This window comes from Suricata suricatta, chromosome 7 (assembly GCF_006229205.1).
Source record: "Suricata suricatta isolate VVHF042 chromosome 7, meerkat_22Aug2017_6uvM2_HiC, whole genome shotgun sequence".
Taxonomy (NCBI): Eukaryota; Metazoa; Chordata; class Mammalia; order Carnivora; family Herpestidae; genus Suricata; species Suricata suricatta.
Window position 1 is genome coordinate 61,922,771 of NC_043706.1, and position 19,131 is coordinate 61,941,901.

At 36.0% G+C, this 19,131-nt stretch overlaps 1 protein-coding gene across 1 annotated transcript; it reads left to right on the plus strand.

Annotated features, from left to right (window-relative positions):
- Window positions 1-173: 173 nt before the first annotated feature.
- Window positions 174-18,900, plus strand: OGFRL1 (opioid growth factor receptor like 1; the record flags this gene model as incomplete). Its single annotated transcript, XM_029943185.1, has 7 exons — window positions 174-197; window positions 3,590-3,676; window positions 3,826-3,907; window positions 7,303-7,381; window positions 7,476-7,542; window positions 7,649-7,794; window positions 11,797-18,900. Coding segments are annotated over 7 exons (1,149 nt in total), but the record flags the coding sequence as incomplete, so codon positions are not given.
- Window positions 18,901-19,131: the final 231 nt, after the last annotated feature.

Sequence of the window (19,131 nt, forward strand, 5' to 3'; positions counted from 1 at the left end):
TGGGGTCTGCATCTATTAAAGTATGGTAGGAGGCCCCCATCCGGAGTTAAAATGCCACAGTTCTTACCCTAAGTAAGGCCTTTCAACTGAGGAGTTCAGCACACTCTTCAAAACTCTTGTATCACCCAGCGACTTGTTGATCCGACTGTGCTTAAATCCTCTGGCTAATACAATTTGAAGGAGCGGTTAGTAAAGAGGTAAATATCCCTCCTAACCTCTGATGGACTGAAAATAATTCACGAGACTTAAAAAGGAGGAACTGTGTAGCCAACCCTCTGGAGAAGGGCGCATCCTGGAGGTACGTTAGGGTTTGTGGTTGTGCATTAGGCCCTCCCCTTTATCAGCTATGGGGGAATGAGACTGAAAAAAAATGGAGCTCGAAGTCAAATATGACCATAGGGTACTTGGGTGGAATAGAGAAGTTACTACCTAAATATTGCAGCTAAGGCTGCCTCCTTAGTCTGGATGATCATCTCTGTTTAGGTGAGTAAAAGACAAAGTCCTAGTGCAGGCCCTATGCTAAACACATTATTTCAATCACCTGCAATTTTGGGGGTTGGGTGGGAGTTGCTGTTTTTAATCCCCATTTTAGACAAACCTGATGCGTAGAGAGTATGAGAAGCTTGCCCAAGAACGCTCAGGGAGAGAATGACGCAAACTCAACTATGGCTGTGACCAATGTGGAACCTTTAACCTGTGGATATTGTGATAGTCCCCCTGCCCCTTGTGTTCTGGGTGGCTGATGGGTCATTTTGAATTACAAATTCAATCCTCAAAAAGTATTAGAGGCTGGGTTCCAGTTTTTCCCTTTTTCTTGTCTTCCAGTTAAGTAACCTCAAAGAAGTTTGGGCTATCAAAAAATTCCAGTCCAGGGTCAATCCAGCTAACCAGGTCCCTCTATATAAAACAATTTGATATGTAATGTGTCAGTTAGTTGCGACCCCAGGAAATGGTAGACCGCAGCAGCCCTCCCTTTTCCCCTTTAGTGATTATCTATTTTTCTTGTTAGTGTCACCATTTAACTTCTTTAAAAAAAAAACTCCTTTTTAATTTTGCTATTTGACTATGAACTCTATTTGTTCGCGCTCCCCATAGTCATTTGCAAGAACTACTGGAACTACCTTTAGAATATATCCCAGTCTGACTACATCTCACCTCCTTCACTGCTGTACTCCTAGTTCAAGTGAATATTTAACAAATAATGGTGCCATTAAGTAAGATGTGTAAGTCTAGGGGAAAAGCATCATCAGAGGTTGAATCCAGAATTCCCCTGAATTTTGTATCCTATTGGACATCTACGTGGAGTTCTTAACTATATCGATGAATGTAGCCTTAGTCCAGGACTGCGGTCATCAGTCTGTTGGTGGTGTGAAGTCATGGGAGATAATGGGAGATATGTGGTCATTAAGGAGTGGTGAAGACTACTCCTGACACTCCTCAATTTGGAACCTATGAAGAAAAGGAGGAGCCAAAGAGAAGGCTGACAAGGGACAACCAATGAGATAGGAAGAAACCAGGAGAGGTGTGGCATCTGACAGTGTTTCAGGAAGGAGGGAGATACCTCACTGGCCCGGTGCTGCTGGGAGGCTGTCAGAGTTCAGCACTGAGAAATGGTTTGGTAAAATGGAGATTAGTTAGTGACCATGAAACAGCCATTTTGATGGAATGGTAAGGATGAAAACCTGATTGGGGTGTGTCATGAGGGAAGAGGAAGAGGCAGGGGTAATGCACAATTGTTTGGTGATACTTTACCAAAATGGGAAGCAGAGCTAGATATGGATCTGTATTTGAGGGGGGATTTGGGTCAAGGAAGGTTGTATGTTTAAGATTAGAGATTCTACAGGTTTATCTGCTGAGGGGAATGATCCAGAGGAGCGAGAAATTTTGATCATGCAGGAAATAGGAACAATATATCAAGGAACAAAATCCTTGACTGGGCAGGTAAAAGGGGACAGGATAAAGATTCCAAAAAGAGCAGAAGCTGGAGGAACAAGGACAGATGCTTGCAGGTTCGTACATTTAGAGGTTGGAGGATGCAGTCATTCTCATGATGATAATCCTGAGAAATAGGTAGGACATGAGTCATTATCTTTGTTTCACAGATGCTAAAACTAAGATTCAGTTAAGTGGTTTGCTTAAGGCCTCACAAATAAGTAGCAGAGTGAAGACAACTCAAGTCTTGGGCTGTTGACATTATACCAAGGTTTATAATGCTCCTTCACTTTTAGTGGAGCTGAAATGGATTCATGCCTAATTAGTTGGACTTGCAGCCCAGAGCCTGAGATTCCAGGTTATGTGCTGTCACTGAACTTGAGGGCCTTGTTGAACTTCTCTGAGCCTTGGTTACCTTGTTTCTAAGATGGAAACATTAATATCTGCCATCCAGGTGTATCATAAAAATCAAATAAAATAATATACATGTAAGTGCTTTGTAAATGGAAAAGTGCCTTCTGTACAAATGTAAGATGATGATTCATATGATTGTAGCTCAGGCTAAATAGATTCAGAAACTTGCGAGGCAGAGCTATTTTGAAACGTGTGGCAAGGACCAGAATTTAAGCCTTCCCTTGCTTATGTAACATGACAGAGTAGCTAATGTTAAACATCAGAGGATTTGGTGTTAAAGTAAGTATCTCTATACTTGTAGTAATAGTGAGAATCACACCACTTCAATGTGTGAAAATTGCTTGGAGGATGCTCATCTGTCAACACAGATGGGGGTGGGGGATGATGAGAAAGGGATTTGGGGGGCGGTGAAGCTCTTAATGAATGTTTAGACCTAAACTTTGTCTTCTTTTTATCATTGCATGACACGGGACACAAAGCACTTTAGTAATACATTATGACAGTACTATAGTTAGAGAATTTCAACCTATTATATTGACCTGTATCTTACACTTTTAAAATCATTCACGGTGGTGAGAACTTTTAGAATTTAAATAGTATAGATGAACTACCACACATAAGTTACTACAATCTGAAGTTCATTCCATTTGAGAGCTTTTACTGCTTTGTGTATAATAAATTTACTAATTTATGTCACATGTGTTACACTGAATTAACAGATTATTCATGCCTTTGTGTACTTTTTATGGTGCAATCAAGGATGGAGTTTAGAAAGCTATTTAGTTTGTTTTAAAAATCGTCTTTTCCTTTCATGAGTTTTATTTGCCTTCTGAGTTCAGCTAAATATTGCAAATCAATAATAATTTTTTGTAGAGTTGATGTATTATCTTAACAATTTTTTAATATTATGTATTCTAAAATAATTTTGGTCATAGAATCAACTTGTGTAACCTCTGGTAAGGTAAATGTCTTACATTCATTTTGAGTTCAGGTTCTGATGAGTATTAATCTAGAACATTTGGCCTCCACAGGCTTTTGGTGAATAACACAGTTTTTTTTTAGTGAAACACTTTATGCTAGTAGGCATCATTAAAAGAAAATGTATAATATTGTCATTATTCTGAATAGCTTGACCCTTTTCAGGCTTTCCTTATGGATGTTCATTATTTTAGGTGGTCTTAGAAATTTCTCAGTGAAGTTGTAATGCTTCAACATGTAAATGGAATTTTATTTTTCATTTTAGGGTGGTGATTCCACTGAAGCAACTGCCAAACCAAAGAGAAGCTTTTATGCTGCGAGGGATTTGTACAAATACCGACATCAGTACCCAGTAAGAGTATAGAATGTTTTTTCTAAAATGTAAAATATTTGCCTTCTGTTTTTGTTATTTTGTGGTGCTGGTGAGCACACATGCAAGAAGGGTCCTTGTGTCTTTTTATATGTCCATATGCTAGAGATTGATGTATTTTTTTCCTTTAGCAGAACTTCAAAGATATCCGATATCAAAATGACTTGAGCAATCTTCGTTTTTATAAGAATAAAATTCCTTTTAAGCCAGATGGTGAGTAATCTGCTCTCTTGGTAAAAAGCAAATGTTCAGTAATAACATACACCTAGTTATTCTTTGCTTATTCTGTGGTCAGTGTATTCTTAATGCATTTGTTCGTTAGGCTGGCTTGACTCTGCTGTGTTGTCTAATGTGTTCCCAAAGCCCCAAAGGGTTGTGAATATCCACTTGGCAAATTTCAGAGGAATAACTATGGACTAGCGATACCTTCCCATCACTTGTTTGCAGAGGCTCTTGTCTTAAAGGAAGTGGGGGCCACTTTTTTGAGATGGAAAGAGATGGGATTTATAAAATCATAAAGTACTAGATTATTAAGAAACCTTAGAGGAGATCAAATTAATCTTTTTTTAAAGATGAGGTCACTGGGTCTTAAGGCTTGAATGACTGACTTGTCTCGTGACTCAATTGTCGAGTTGGGTCTATGCCACACCCCCAAATTTTTTAGAACAGAATAGAAAAGTAGTACTTATATTAGAATGGTCTTTCCTGTGGGTTTTCAGAGTCAGGGGTCAGGGAGCCCTGGCAGTCCCAGTGTTGTGTTCCAGCATCCTGCGAAGAGAACTACAGAGACACTAGATCTCCGTCCGGCCCTGCCAAATAAACTGCCTTCTCCTTCACAATTCTACAAGTGCCCTTGTAGGATCTTTTTAAAGATTCTCCTCCTATAGGGAGATGATGCATCCACTATGGTAATATGCATATTCCACCAAGGTACCATGCTGTGGTTCATGATGGGCATCCTAATTTTATCCAGGTCAAACCAACAAAGCTGGCTTCTCTCTTTGCCCTTATCTCTGTGAAGTGGCCAGATGGCCCTGGCTTCTGCTCTTTGCTCTTAGTGGAATCAGAGCCAAATCCACAGCCAAGTGAGTCAGGGAATGCGGGTCATAGACTGCAAAGCTTTCCAAGTAGCAGGATTGTGCATTCTTTGGTGAACGAACTGGAGGAAGGCTATCTGAAGGGTGGATGGAGTGTTGAGAGCAGGAATTCTCCGTACTATGCACTGAGAGATACACCAGTTAGGAGTCAGGGGTTAAGAGCATTGCTCCGATGGCCAAATCCACTTGTCTTTAATTTTCTGGTGTCCCAAAAGTTTGCTCAGACTTGGGAGGAAACCTCTAGATAAAAATGCTCTGTTACATTTCCTAATGATAGAAACATACTGTTTTATTTACTAATTGAAATAATATTAAATAAATGACTAGCGTTTAGGACCTGGGGGAAGAAAACCTTTGGAAGAAATGCAGTGATTGTTAATTTGACTCTGATTTGAATTTAATAAAATTCACGTAAAGGAATGCCTTCAAATATTAAAAACATTGAACATGACAGTATTTAACTGAATTATTTTTGTATTTCTAGTAGTGAATTTATTTTTGAGGAAGTAATTTAAAGTAATAAATTCAAATACCTATTAATTTTTTTATAATTTTTATCACAAAATTTATTTTGAAATAATATATGGTTGGTTTAGACTTTATCTAAAGTCATATAAGGGGCACCTGGGTGGCTCAGTTGGTTAAGCGTCCGGCGTCGGCTCAGGTCATGATCTCATGGTTCGTGGGTTCGAGCCCCACGTTGGGCTCTGTGCTGACAGCTAGCTCAGAGCCTGGAGCCTGTTTCAGATTCTGTGTCTCCCTCTCTCTCTAACCCTCCCCTGCTTGTGCTGTCTCTCTCTGTCTCTCAAAAATAAATAAAAAACAGAAAAGAAAAAAGAAAAAAAGTCATATAAAATGTTATTCTAGTTTATTATATAAATTACACCAGCTCACACAGTTTCCTAATGTGTGGGTGTACCCTTACACACACTTACACTTGCCAATAAGCATAAGCCTGCAATGATGTATTTTACTTGTGTAGTAGGAGGAGGGGTAGTTGGAAGGGAGATTATAGATGTAAATGGTTTTAAATTGCTGATAAAGCCAATAATATGATTCAAAAGCCATTTTTTAACCAACCTTTCAAGAGTAGGCCTCAACTACAAACTGGTGATACCTGAAAGAAACAAGAGTTATATTTAGAGAAATATGTTGTTTGTTTGTTTGTTTGTTTTTTCTTAAAATTAACTAACTGGCCACATAGTCAATTGTGAGGACCTAGATAGAATTTGAGAAGCAGGATTTTGTTAAACAGTTGACCCTTGAGCAGTGTAGGGGTTATGGATGCCAAACCCTGTGCAGTCAAGTATCTGTGTGTAACTTTTGACTCCCCAAACTTAACTGCTGATAGCCTACTGTTGACTGTAAGCCTTACCAATAGCATAAACATTTGATTAACACATACTATGTTATGTGATATGCATTATGTACTGTATTCTTACAATACAGTTCAAACCCATGTTGTTCAAGGGTCAACTGTAGTAAGTTTTTATGGGGAAACTATAAGATATGCTGAAGAGGGCTTACTGTTTGGAAACAGAAAGACCTGTGTTCTACTCCTACATTTACTCTTTCATTAGTGTGTGACTTTGAACAAATCACACAATGTCCTCATTAGTAAAATGGAGAGAATAGTACTGGTTTGGGAGAGTTCTGTGAAGAGTAAGCTGGATGATATATACTGTGTGTAACATGGGTTCTTTTTCTTCCAGTTTTCCTTCTTTCTTTTCCTTCTCCTTCTTTTGCTTCTCTCTCTCTCTCTCTCTCCTCTCACCTTTCTTTTATTCCTCTTTTTTTTTTTTTTATTCCTGGCCAAATTCCATTTTGATCCCATCTTGTATTTAAAGAACTATATGACCATCTAGAGCAGGGGTTGGCCAACTTTTTCTGTACAGGGCCAGATAGTAAATATTTTCAGGTGTGTGGGCCATATAGTCTCTATTGCAGCTACTCAACTCTACTATTGTAGTGTAAAATATATCAATGAATGTGCATAGCCATATTCCAATAAAACTTTATAAAACAGATGGCAAGCCGTAGTTTATCAACCTCTGCTTTAGAGTAACACTGTCTGATAGAGTTTCTGTGATTTCAGGTGCCATTGAGTTTTTAAAAATTAGGCTTATTACATAACTGACATATGGCTAAAGGTATTTTTCTTTTGAATGCATTATTTTTGTGGGAGGCCTGGGGTGGCTCAGTTGGTTAAGCATCTGACTCTGGATTTTGGCTCAGCTCATGATCTCACAGTTCTTCCGATGTCCCACATTGAGCTCTGAGCTGACAGAGTGAAGCCTGCTTGGGATTCTCTCTCTCCCTCTCTCTGTCTCTCCCCTTCTCGCACTGTCTCTCTCTCTTTCAAAACAAATAAATTAACGTTTTAAAAAGAAGCATTATTTTTGTGTGTTACAATTAAATTTCAGAGGTTTAATATAAAGATTGACTAAATGTTAAGATGCCTTCAACAATGTCCTAAATGTCTGGCTCATTTTCTAAACGCTTACTCTCTAGGTGTTTACATTGAAGAAGTTCTAAATAAGTGGAAAGGAGATTATGAAAAACTAGAGCACAACCACACTTACATTCAATGGTCAGTTACATTTATGTATCTTGAATCATGTCCTATTTAATCATGTATGTTTTTCAGATAGTATTAATGATATTATTTTTTTTTTAAAAAATAGGCTTTTCCCCCTGAGAGAACAAGGCTTGAATTTCTATGCTAAAGAATTAACTACATATGAAATTGAGGTAATGCAAGCTTATTTCATTTTATATGCAATGACCAAATAATATTGCTATTTTATTGTCCTGGTAACAATTGAATCATTTCAGCTGACTTTTTTCTCCCCCTTAGGAATTCAAAAAAACGAAAGAAGCAATTAAAAGATTCCTCCTGGCCTATAAGATGATGTTAGAATTTTTTGGAATAAAACTGGTTGATAAAACTGGAAATGTTGCTCGGGCTGTTAACTGGCAAGAAAGGTTTCAGCATCTGAATGAGTAAGTAAAGCCCCACAGAACACCAGGGGCCAGCATGTTATGTTTCCTTGGTTGGAATTGTCGGGAACATAGGAACAACTAACTAGTAGATGGACCCAGGAATTTGAATTCAAAAGCTAGTCTGAAATGCATTTTACTCCTTGTCCTGTCTAAAGCACAACAAAACAGCAACAAGAAAGAATGAAATGCCAGGTAGAAATAAGGCCATTTTGCTTCACAGCTGCTTCTTCCTGAAACCTCTCTACTGCCTAAAGCCAAGTGTGACCTCTCTTCCTCTTTAAGCATGTATCTTGGCATGTGTACGTAGTTCGTGTATACAGTTTCCCAGCTCCCCTCGGCTAGGCTGAGAGCTTGTGGTACAGTCTGTTCCTCAAGTGTGGTGCCTTCTTAGATTCAATCTATGATTCAAGCCTATGACATATAAAAATCAGTTTATAAGATGGAAATGGGCTTGTACATTTCTTAAAAAGAGGGAAAATTAAAATCTTTATTATTTAAGTAAAATCAAAAGCCCATTTTTGCTTAATAAATCGTAAAACCTATGAAGAGAATTTTAACATAGTTTATTTGGAATTGATTTGCTGCATTCTTTTGCCTGGATATTTATAACTTTCATTAATACTTATACACAGAGTTTATTTTTCTTAGTATTGTCTTTGTATGCAAACTGAATTTTTTTCTTTTTAATTATAGGGTGGCTTATGAATGCTGGACCATAAAACCAGCAGCTTTAAAGCATTAAAAAAAAATTTTTTTTAGTACATTATAATTAGCCAAACTGGGCATGTACTAAGAGAAAGAAAAAAAAAAAAAACCTAAGAAATTTTTCTTTGCTCAAAACAGTTTTGAGCATCAGTTAACTGAAATTTTTGGTGTTTTTGTAGAACTTTATCTTGCTTTGCTAAAATGAGTATAAATATTAATGTTTAAGTCTTCTTTTTACTTTATTAGTTATTATCAACATTATTAAAATGGTAGCTTGTACTAAAACACTGAAGATATGGGCATAAAGCTTTATGAACCTGACTGGAAGACCCATTAACTCATAATTCAAGTTAAATTTGATTTATATAGGGCACTTATAGCAGAAGTATATTACGCCTCTGCCTAAGCAATGCAGGTTGCTGTCTTTGGACAGAATTTCTAAGCACTTAAGTCACACTGTCAAAGAAAGCTGTGTGCAAGTAGCCTATTGACATGTAAGATGGTAAGCTATCATTTTAGAGAATCTCCATCCCCACCTTCTTGATTTTGGTTGGACTAGAAGTCTTGTTTAGTAACTGTTGAATTAATAAACACTGAACAAAATACATTTGCCAGCTTAAACCCTCCTTGGGGTTTTATTTTCATATCCTCTAACTGGCAGTTGGAAACAACCCTTCCGAGGTTTTAATTAAAATGATCTCTTGGCTTGGGTCAGGGGAAAGGAGCCTGAATTAACTGTAATATTCCCTGTGCTCCATTCACATCCTTTTCTTTCTGCCACCCACTGTCTCTCGTTTTCTTTCCCTGGGTGTTGCACAGAGCTTTTATTTGTGTTTTAATCTGTATGACATCTTGAGTTTTTTAGAGTAGGCAGGAAACTCAGTATATTTATAGTAACCCAGCAGACAAAAAAAAACCCAAAACTGAATGAAAGTGAAATGAAATAGTGTTCAGTGAATAAGTGACCATGACTAAAAGAAGTGAAATATTTTTGAACGTGAGAATACAAACATATAGACCAACCACTATTTCCAGTGTTATTTGTAATCACCTTAGATTACCGAGCCATATTTTAGACCCTGGAATTGCTTCTAACTTTTATCTTCAGTCTCTTGGTTCTTGCCTTTTGTGTGTTCTCTCTTCACCTACCTAGTCTTCCTGACTCTTTCAGGTCTATTTACCGCCCTTACTTCTGTCGGGAAGCCAGCTAATCTCATCTGCCTTGCACCCCCAAAGACTGCTTACAACATTAGGAGGGTTGTAGCTGGTGTCCTCTCTTCCTTTTTGTCTGTATTTGTGATATTTATTCCAAATCATAGTGACACACTCAATTTCTTTCTTGTATAATTTTGTTACATAATCCTGATTTTCATTCTCTTGAACCCAATGTAAACATTGGGTTGTTATGTACATATTTTATGTAATGTAAATATTTTAAATCAGAGCATGTATTGATACAGAAAAATGTATACAGAAATTTTATTTTGGTCATTCATCTTAAACTGGATGTGTGCAGTTGTGCTGGTCACATTTTATGGGATCATATAGCTCGTCTTTGGGATGTTTTAGGAAAAGTGTTCCTTCACTTTTCCATATATCTCTTTTTTATAGATTTATGAAGCAGGTGTTGCTCAAGAGTTTTAGCACTAAGTTTTTGGAGAGTATAAACCCCATACTAACCTAACACTAAGTCATCTCTGCTGTTAATGGCACATTGTCTTAACCTCATTCAAATTTGTGTTGTCTCAGAAGACTGTTACTTCTTAACTATTAAAAAATACAGATTCATAAGACTGAAACATATCTCTGCTGTGTTTTACCCTTTGGCCTCAAAGAGTTGAATGTTGAGATAATACTTTTATGGGAAACATCCAGAAGAATGGGGTGATAAAAATTTCCAGACTTGTCTTTTCCAGTGTTTATCTAGCCTGACTCATTAAGATTTTTGTTTTGTCCAAAGAAACTTTCTTATTAAAATGTAAGGCTATAGAACAACCCCCTTTTGTCCCTCAAGTAATTTAACATCCTTCTTCACCCTTCCCAAATATTTGGCTAGTTATTTGTAAGTGAAATGCTGTAACTACTTTTGGAAACCAAAGCAGGTATATACATTGCTTGTATAAAATTCAAAGTCTGATGTATAAAACAGATTTTAGGACATTAGAAATAAGTGGTTGTGTGTCAATACCGGGTAAATATGTGTTGCTGAAGACTCCTTTAGGATGTGGCCAGGTTTGTAAATGAGACAGCTATTGGCCTGGGATGTAGGGTAGTATATTATGAATTGTGATAGATAAGCTTGGAAAGCATTCATCCGGTAATGGCCTTAGTTAAGGGACAGAGAAGAGGTTTGTACAATTTGGGGAAAAAGGCATCTTTGGAGTCTGTGTCATTAGAAGCAAAATTTAAAAATCTCTGGGAAAAAGGAGGAGAGAGAATGAAGGCATGGATAGAAGGCAATTAGGTAATTAAGTGGGGATAGGTACATATGTGGTGGTCCTTAGTACCAAATTTAAATAATAACAATAATATTAATTTAAAATAGTATCTAATATTTTTTGAGTTCTACATGCCCTGCACATGTCTCAACTCATTTGATTCTTCTAAAAGTCCCATGAAATACTAGCCATTTCCCATTCTTTACAGATGAGCATACTGAGTTGAAGGAGAAACCATAATTTCTTATAGCCATAGGTTGCAGGGCCATGATATAAACTCCGGTCTGACTCCCAAGCCCATGCTCTTAACTATGTTCTGCTAAATAAGTCAGTTTTGCAGCCTTTGTCAGAATTGTTCCAGGAAGGTAGAGTGGTTTTTGTTAGTTACCTTATGATATGGTGGATTTTGCGGACACTGTAAATCATACCCTCAGCTGATCACTGATGTTGCATTTCTGTTTGGTATTAGTTACCTGTGGTGGGTACAGTACAGCAGGTGTCATTGCAAATAAATGCTCTAGTAGATCACATTCTCAGTGTATTTAAAAGTAAACAACAATTCAGCATCGTTGGGAATAAATTTTAGATCTATATCTGTCAAATATGAAGAACTAAAGAAACAAGAGGAATTTATATTCCACATTTAAATTTCACATAGATTGGCATTACAATGCAGTATAAGGGTTTGATCACTTCTAATTTATCCTTCCTGTGGTGTCTAATATGACTTTCAGTAAAATTGTAATGCATATTTCCGTGGCTTACAGTTCCCGTAAAAACTATTTTTCCAATACTTTTAATTCCCCTGCTTTCCTTCACCCGATTTTCCCCCTACATTTTATTCAATCCTCTCTTCCAGGTCCCAGCACAACTATTTACGAATCACTCGTATTCTTAAAAGCCTTGGTGAGCTTGGATATGAAAGTTTTAAATCTCCTCTTGTAAAATTTATTCTTCATGAAGCTCTTGTAGAAAACACTATTCCCAATATTAAACAGAGCGCTCTGGAGTATTTTGTTTATACAATTAGAGACCGGAGAGAGAGGAGAAAGCTCCTACGGTTTGCCCAGAAACATTACACACCATCAGAGAATTTTATCTGGGGACCGCCGAGGAAAGAACAGTCCGAGGGAAGCAAAGCCCAGAAAATGCCAGCCCCTCCCACCTCTGGTCATATTAGTCAAACTTCTATGCACAAAAAATCCAAGGACTCCAAAAATTCCTCCTCAGCTGTTCATTTGAATAGCAAAACAGCTGAAGAAAAAAAAGCGACACCTGGAGCGTCTGGAGAAGAGACAGACGGGCCGAGCGCAGAGTCCAGCAGTGAAGCCGCCAAGCCGGGAAACACAGAGGACGATAATGCTGAAAATTCAAATTCTCAACTGGAAAAAGCAGCGAGCCATCCCACAGAGAGGAAGGAAATTGAAGTTCCTCCTGAAAAAGATGAAGAAGGTGAAAATCATAACAAAGACTGTGAAAATCCTGGAAATACAGGCCCCCCTGATGATGGACTATCACAGTGAATTATGAGGACCCCCAAACCTGTATAGGTAAGGGAGGGAAAAACCTATACACAGTCTGTCCTGAAGAAGAGAGGTTATTTCACATTTTAGCCATCTGTTTGTAATTTCTGTTGTAAACAGTTTGTTGGTGGTTTTTTTATGTTGGATGATAATGAATTTAATATTTAGTAAAAAGTTTTAAGCAACAACCAATAAATGAATGTATTCTCTAACACTTTTAGGATGTGAGTTTTCAAGTTCTGTGCATAATAATTGCTTTTAAATTATTTCACTGTATATGGAAATAGTCATGTAGTATTTGATATATCAGATTCTTTTGGGAGATTACAGTCTACATGAAGGAAATGAAGAGGATAAATTTTGTTATATTGCCACATCATGGGCTAATTTATAGATTCATAAAGCTGGAAAAACAAATTTGGTCATTCCAAATGTATTCAGCAAGTGATTTGGACTCTCCAGTAGAACACCTCTTTATAAATTCTGGTGTGTGAAATGGATATTCTTAGGGAACCATAATTAACCCGTCCATGTCTTCGCCTACCCACTGTCCTTTCCTCTTTTCCTGTCTCTGCACTTGCCCTCATTTGCCATCTTTGTCGGCCAGCATGTGCATTTCTAGGGTACATTCAGGTGATCCCCTGTGCTGAAATTTAAATGGAACAGAGGGGCACTTTTAACTGCATTATATCAAGAATTTGCTTTTTTAAAATAATAAAAATGTTTTTCTATATTAAATGCTTAAAAACAAATTTTGATGCAGAAGTCCAAGAAAAGGATTTTGCTTTTATGGCTGTTCCATATAAATTCGGTGCTTGTTTCTGAATGCAAATGACTAAAGAATTAAAAAATAAGGAAAGAAAATATACATTTTAAAATAGCATGCTTCTTACACTGGTAACAAGGCAGTGGTCCCTAAAACCTTGACTATCTCAGTGTTCTGTGGGCTGTGAAGTTAGTAATACTGCTTAGTCCAGTGTATCTTTAAAAAAGAAGACAATTTGATATATCTTTAAATTGTCAAACCTTGAAATTGAGATTTAAAATTCCATTTCCTCAGTTTTAGCAAGCACTTAATATGTTAATACTGGTTAAGAGTAAGTAGTTTTACTTTCTGTAATATTATGACTAATATTACACATCAGAAAATAATCACTGTGCTGAGAACTTCAAAGCGTACCTACAAATATAGTTCAAGCAATTAGTAGGAAAAAAAATTCACTTTCATTTAGAGAAGAATTGGCCGTCGTGTATCTTCTGGGGTTTTAGATTCACTTTAACCCCCCAAAATTTTTACTGTGTTCTATTTGTTAGTCACATCATACCATCCTGTTACCTTTATAGTCGGGGGATTTCCAGCAGAGGATTTCTAGAAAATATACCAATAGTATGCCATTAGAAGTACGATTTTATTGTTTTGGAGTTTACATGAAGCATCAGAGTTGCTCAAACCGGAGTTTTTAATATATTATTAACCAAGTTATATGTCATATTCCAATTACTATAGAGCATCTTTTCATTTTTGGTGCCCAAAGTATCCCAATTTTTGCTTTCTACTGTTTTGTGAAGTGAGTATTAAGATTTGGAGAAACAATTCTGCCTTTGCATTTCAATTTCTTTTTTGTGTGGACCCTCTAATGTGCTGCTTGGAGCAGTGTCCCAATAGAGCTCAAAGAACAGTTTCGCAGGGTAAGATGAAAGTAGTGGTCACATTGAGCTGAACCGTAGGAACATGATTAATTCAAAATATCTTATCATGTTTGAATACATAAACAGGTGTTCAGACTGCTTTCTAAGTGCAAAATATTTAAAATTTGTGACCAGATATTAAAATATTAATAAACAGTGGACAGAGATTAAAGTAAATGAACATAATCTGAATTGCTTAGAAACTAGTGTATCAGAGCCCTTACAAGTAAAAACACTTCCTTCAACAATTTAACTTTTAAAATATTATTCATAATTAGGGTTTGATTAGATTGTATCAATTAATTTTAGAATATTTAGTCTCAAGGGAAAAACTGCCTGGCCTCCATTTATATAAACAGTGGCCCTTTCCCACGATATTTTTTTTAAATTCCATATTCACATGTAACAGTATGATTCCTACATTTAATCTGCAAACAATTTATGAGAGAATCCCTCAGTGGAGAACAAGTGAGAGGATGTCATTCCTTTTGCAGGTAAAACTTGAGTGTCTATAATATTTTTTCTATTAAGAATACTTTATAAAATTAATAGTTTTTTAAATAAGATCTATAGATACGTATTTATGTGGGTCTTAGATATGAGACAGCCCTCTGGGGTTGACTCCGATGTTTTGTATTTTTAAAAACTACGATATGCTTGCAGAAATTTACTGAGAAGCTGTTTTAAAAATGCAGTGAAGCATGGCCAAATAGCTAGAAACATTATTGAATCTTGCAAATATATAGACTCTTTTGTTGTACCTTGGACTGTGAAGATATAAACATTGGCTATTGATAAAATATTTACTTGCATTTCATGGCAGATGTTATATCGCTTGGTTAAGTCTAGTACATTTCTAATATTTTGTGCTTTCATATCCCTAAGGGGATAATATATGTGAAAGTATTTTGAAATACTGTAAAGTGATATATAATTATATTTCTGTACAGTAGAGAAAAACTTTATAACATTAACAATATTGTACCACTATATAGTTTCATGCTCCATCTCATAAGAAACACAAAAGAATCTTGATAGAAGCAAAAATGTGTCTGCTTTTTCTAAATCAGGTCTCGTTCTCAGTTAAAAATTATTTTGCATAGTTCTATTTTGAATTTTGATTTTGAGACTACTTTTTTTCAGCTTCGAAGAGAAAATAAATGTGCAACTCAGGAGTTACTAGAGAATTCTAAGATTTTTTTGCTGTGTATTAATGTAAACATGAAAATGTCATTTCATAGCTATCACAGGCATTGTGTTTCATATTTTGTTGTATAAAATTGCCTACTTTGCTTTTAGTTTTTATGCTTTAATCTGAGTGAAAATATGATCTGGTGAAAAAGGAAAAACAGTGCAATGTTATATCTGAGTTACTCTTTCAAAAACCATTTTAGTAAGTAAACGCCCATATCAAGTGGTCAAAAACTGGTTGAGGAAATAGAGGATATTTGGTTCATTTTTTTAAGTTAAATTTCCCAAGTTCATATCAGAGTCATGATTGGATTTATCTTGAGTAGCTAAATGGGCTATATATATATATATTTTTTTTTTTTGGTCTTTCTCTCTTTCATGCCAGTTTATGCTGAGTGGGGACCCTTTGTTATAGGAATGGTTTTGAAGATTTCTGTTTTGTCTCCCACTTAGAAAATTCCTCTTTGTCTTTTGAGCTACATGTGTTAGATAGAAGGTAGGCTGGGGTTAGACATGCTGGGATCGTTTCAAATGTAGGTGAGGTTGTAGAGAACAATGATGGGGTCAATGTCAGATCCAGAAATTAGGAGTTACAGATATCTACTTCTTTTAACTTTGACTTCCGTAGTGTTTGTCACAGGAACAGATTTGTGTGGGGAAGCTCCAGGGTGACAGTGAGCACTACCCTGCCTCTCCCTGTTCCCGTTCTCCAGCCCACCCAGCACATTGTGCTCGGGGACACACTGTGGTTTTAGAAATCCCTTAGTATTGAAGTTAATAATAGTATAGTTATAAATGTGAATGCCTGAAAGTGTCCAGATGTGCCTTAACTAATGTAGATGGTTTAAATTTTTACTCCATTGTAAAATCTTGCCATGAGGACCTTTCCAAACCATGAGTATCAGTTATTTTAATGAACTTACTTTGGTGCTTTTCATTTTTGAGAAATTTCTTTTTGTGACAATAACATTAGTTCATAAGGAAGTGTACTTTGCATAGTGTTCAACAGTGTGTTATATTTGACAAAAAGTGTTTACAGTAAGATTAACTACATTGTTACATTTATTTATGCTTTTGTTTGACTTTGCTACATGCTATGATTTTCATTTTAAACATTTCTTGGTTAAAATAAGTAATATTTGTCTGTATTTTACTTCTTGTTCTTAGCTGCAGATGGATGCAGAAATGGCATTCTATTAGAGAATTATTTAGAAGTTTAATTCCAGTAGATGGTTGGAGGAATCTGAAATTCATTTTCTTATTAGAAACATTTAAAAAGCACTGTTTTTGCCTTTTTCCCCTAGATTAGAATGTAATTTGTCATCTGCTTTTTTCCTGATCTGTTGAGAATGACTGTTTTGGTTATTTGTGGGAAATAGCTTCTTAATGTTTCTTTCTTGAATTAAAAGTTTTCATGTTAGAGGATACAATCAAGTGCTTTGCTTTATGGCTCAAACTGTGCCTGGAAGTAGAGTTCAGAATGGGGAGTAAAAATCAGGGGAGCATCTTGGTAAAGTGGAGCCAGCACTGGGCTCCCCAGTCTCTCCAGGCATGACAGGTCCTCAGGAGCCTCCTCTGGTTCAGGAGGGTGCTGAGCTTTATTGTCCCTCGTTTCTGAAGAGGATCGATTACCTTGGATTCCAACATAATTTTAATACATTATCAATTTTCCCAAAATATATGTTACAATTTGCTACCATTTTGCAGTTATGAAATTGTGAACAATTGGACACTTGCTATGTAAATTGAATCGTTCATAACTATCTTGGGAAACAATGAAATACCATTTCTGCCCACCCTTCCTCCCAGTTCTTCAATTGCAATTCTTTTAGGTTGCTCTTTCATAGGTATATATTTAAAAGTTTTTATAAAATGACTCAGTGTACATTAAAAATGAATCGAAAGGGAAAAGACGTTGATACTTGTTAGGTAAAAGACTCTTTTTAAACCAAAAATCTGAAACCTTATGAAAGTATATTTAAGCTATGAAGTTTATCATATTCTCATATGGCAGAGATTATAGAATAGTTTGCATTAATCAGAGAGATTAGTTATATAATAATCTTGGCCCTAACAGATGTTTAAGTTTCTGGTCAAATGAACATTATTTTTTTCAGTGCTGATAGAAAAATTTAGTTTCATGTGGAGAAAAGGAAACTATAAATGAAACAAAAGATTAGAAACAACAACAAGAAGCTTACTAGAGAAATAAAGATAAAACCAATTCTAAGTTTGTACAAGTGACACAATTATTGGAAGCAGATGAGGAATGATCCATAAAAGCTTTATGTTAGGGATGTGATTTCAGAATTAGCTGTTTTTGTGCATAGGTAGAATTGGTTGCAAATAGAGTCCCATTAATACTCCCTTTTAAACATGATTTATATCTGCAGTAAATGGAAACCTTTCAGTAGACTGGCATCAGATACCAAGTTTAATTTCTTTTTTTGCCAGTGTGTATCAATAGTTGGTGGTTTTACTAACAAGAAATTAAACGGGGGACTGGCTGAGATAAGACAAGATCAGTAATATGGTTGTCTCCAAATGAAGTAACTATTGCCCACACGAGAGTTGACAGCGTAGTAATTGTGAGGTATTACAATCAAGAGAAACAAATGAGAGCAAAGCGTTAGCTTACCCCTTGATAAGCATTTTCCCTCTTTTTATTAAAAGACCATGTAATTATTTCCTAAGTAAGATATTGGCTGTTTGTTAGTATTACCTAAGAAGATGGATGGCCAACTGGGTCCAGGCACTACTATTTCACTTTGGAAACTATTGTGTCCTTTGTTTTTTCAGTATTTCAGGAAAATGGGTATGATTCTTCAAAAGATGTGTGTTTCACTTCGCACATAAGTGCTGACTCTCCAGCAGCCGCTGGGTCTTCTCTGTGCCCTGTGTTCTACTGCAGTATGAATCACAGAATGCTGTGCATGTCTGTTCGTACCAATACCATGTGTATGTGGTAGGAGTTGTAACCAGTTTCTGGATCTGTATGGTACTATGAAACACTTGTTTTATAATTCTGTAATTGTATGGCAGTGTTATGCCAAAAATGTATAAAGAACAATAGTTTCCATTGCTTACTGCTGTAGTTTAAAATATTGTTTCTGAAATAAGTATTTAGAGTTCCTTTAGAGTAATTATTTTTAAAAAACTATTGCCAAATACACATCCTGTAAAATGAATAAAAGCCACTTCATCTTGTTTAACATTTTAGCATTATGTTAGAGTACATTCTATTGGTTTGGCATGATTAAAATATTTTTAAGTAGCTGGGAAAATGACTTGCTGTTTTCCTATGACTAGACATATATTTTTATGATTATTATATGAGCTCAATATTATTTCCTTTTATTTTGTAAAATAAATATTTTATTTTGAAGGGTGGAATCTTATTTACCTATGAAGTTATTTTTGTTGCAAGATTTTGGAGGCCAGGTCACTTGTATGTGTAAATACTTGGGTGTTTATTGTTTCTTTTTTGCTTTCTCTAATGCAGTGTTTCAAAAGTATATTTAACATAGATAAATGAAAATGAACAACCAATGGAGATGACATTTTTTCACTTGATATGGCTATTTGTTTTAGTAAAAATATAGTTGACACAAGGTTATGTTAGTAGTTTCAGGTCCAACATAGTGATTCAGTTTCTCTCTACATCATGCTGTCCTCACAAGTGTAGCGACCAGCCGGCACCATACAGAGCTTATAATATCATTGTATTCAGTCAAAGTTTTTTTTTTCCTGTTTATTTATTTTTTTAACATATGCAATTATTTTCCATCATT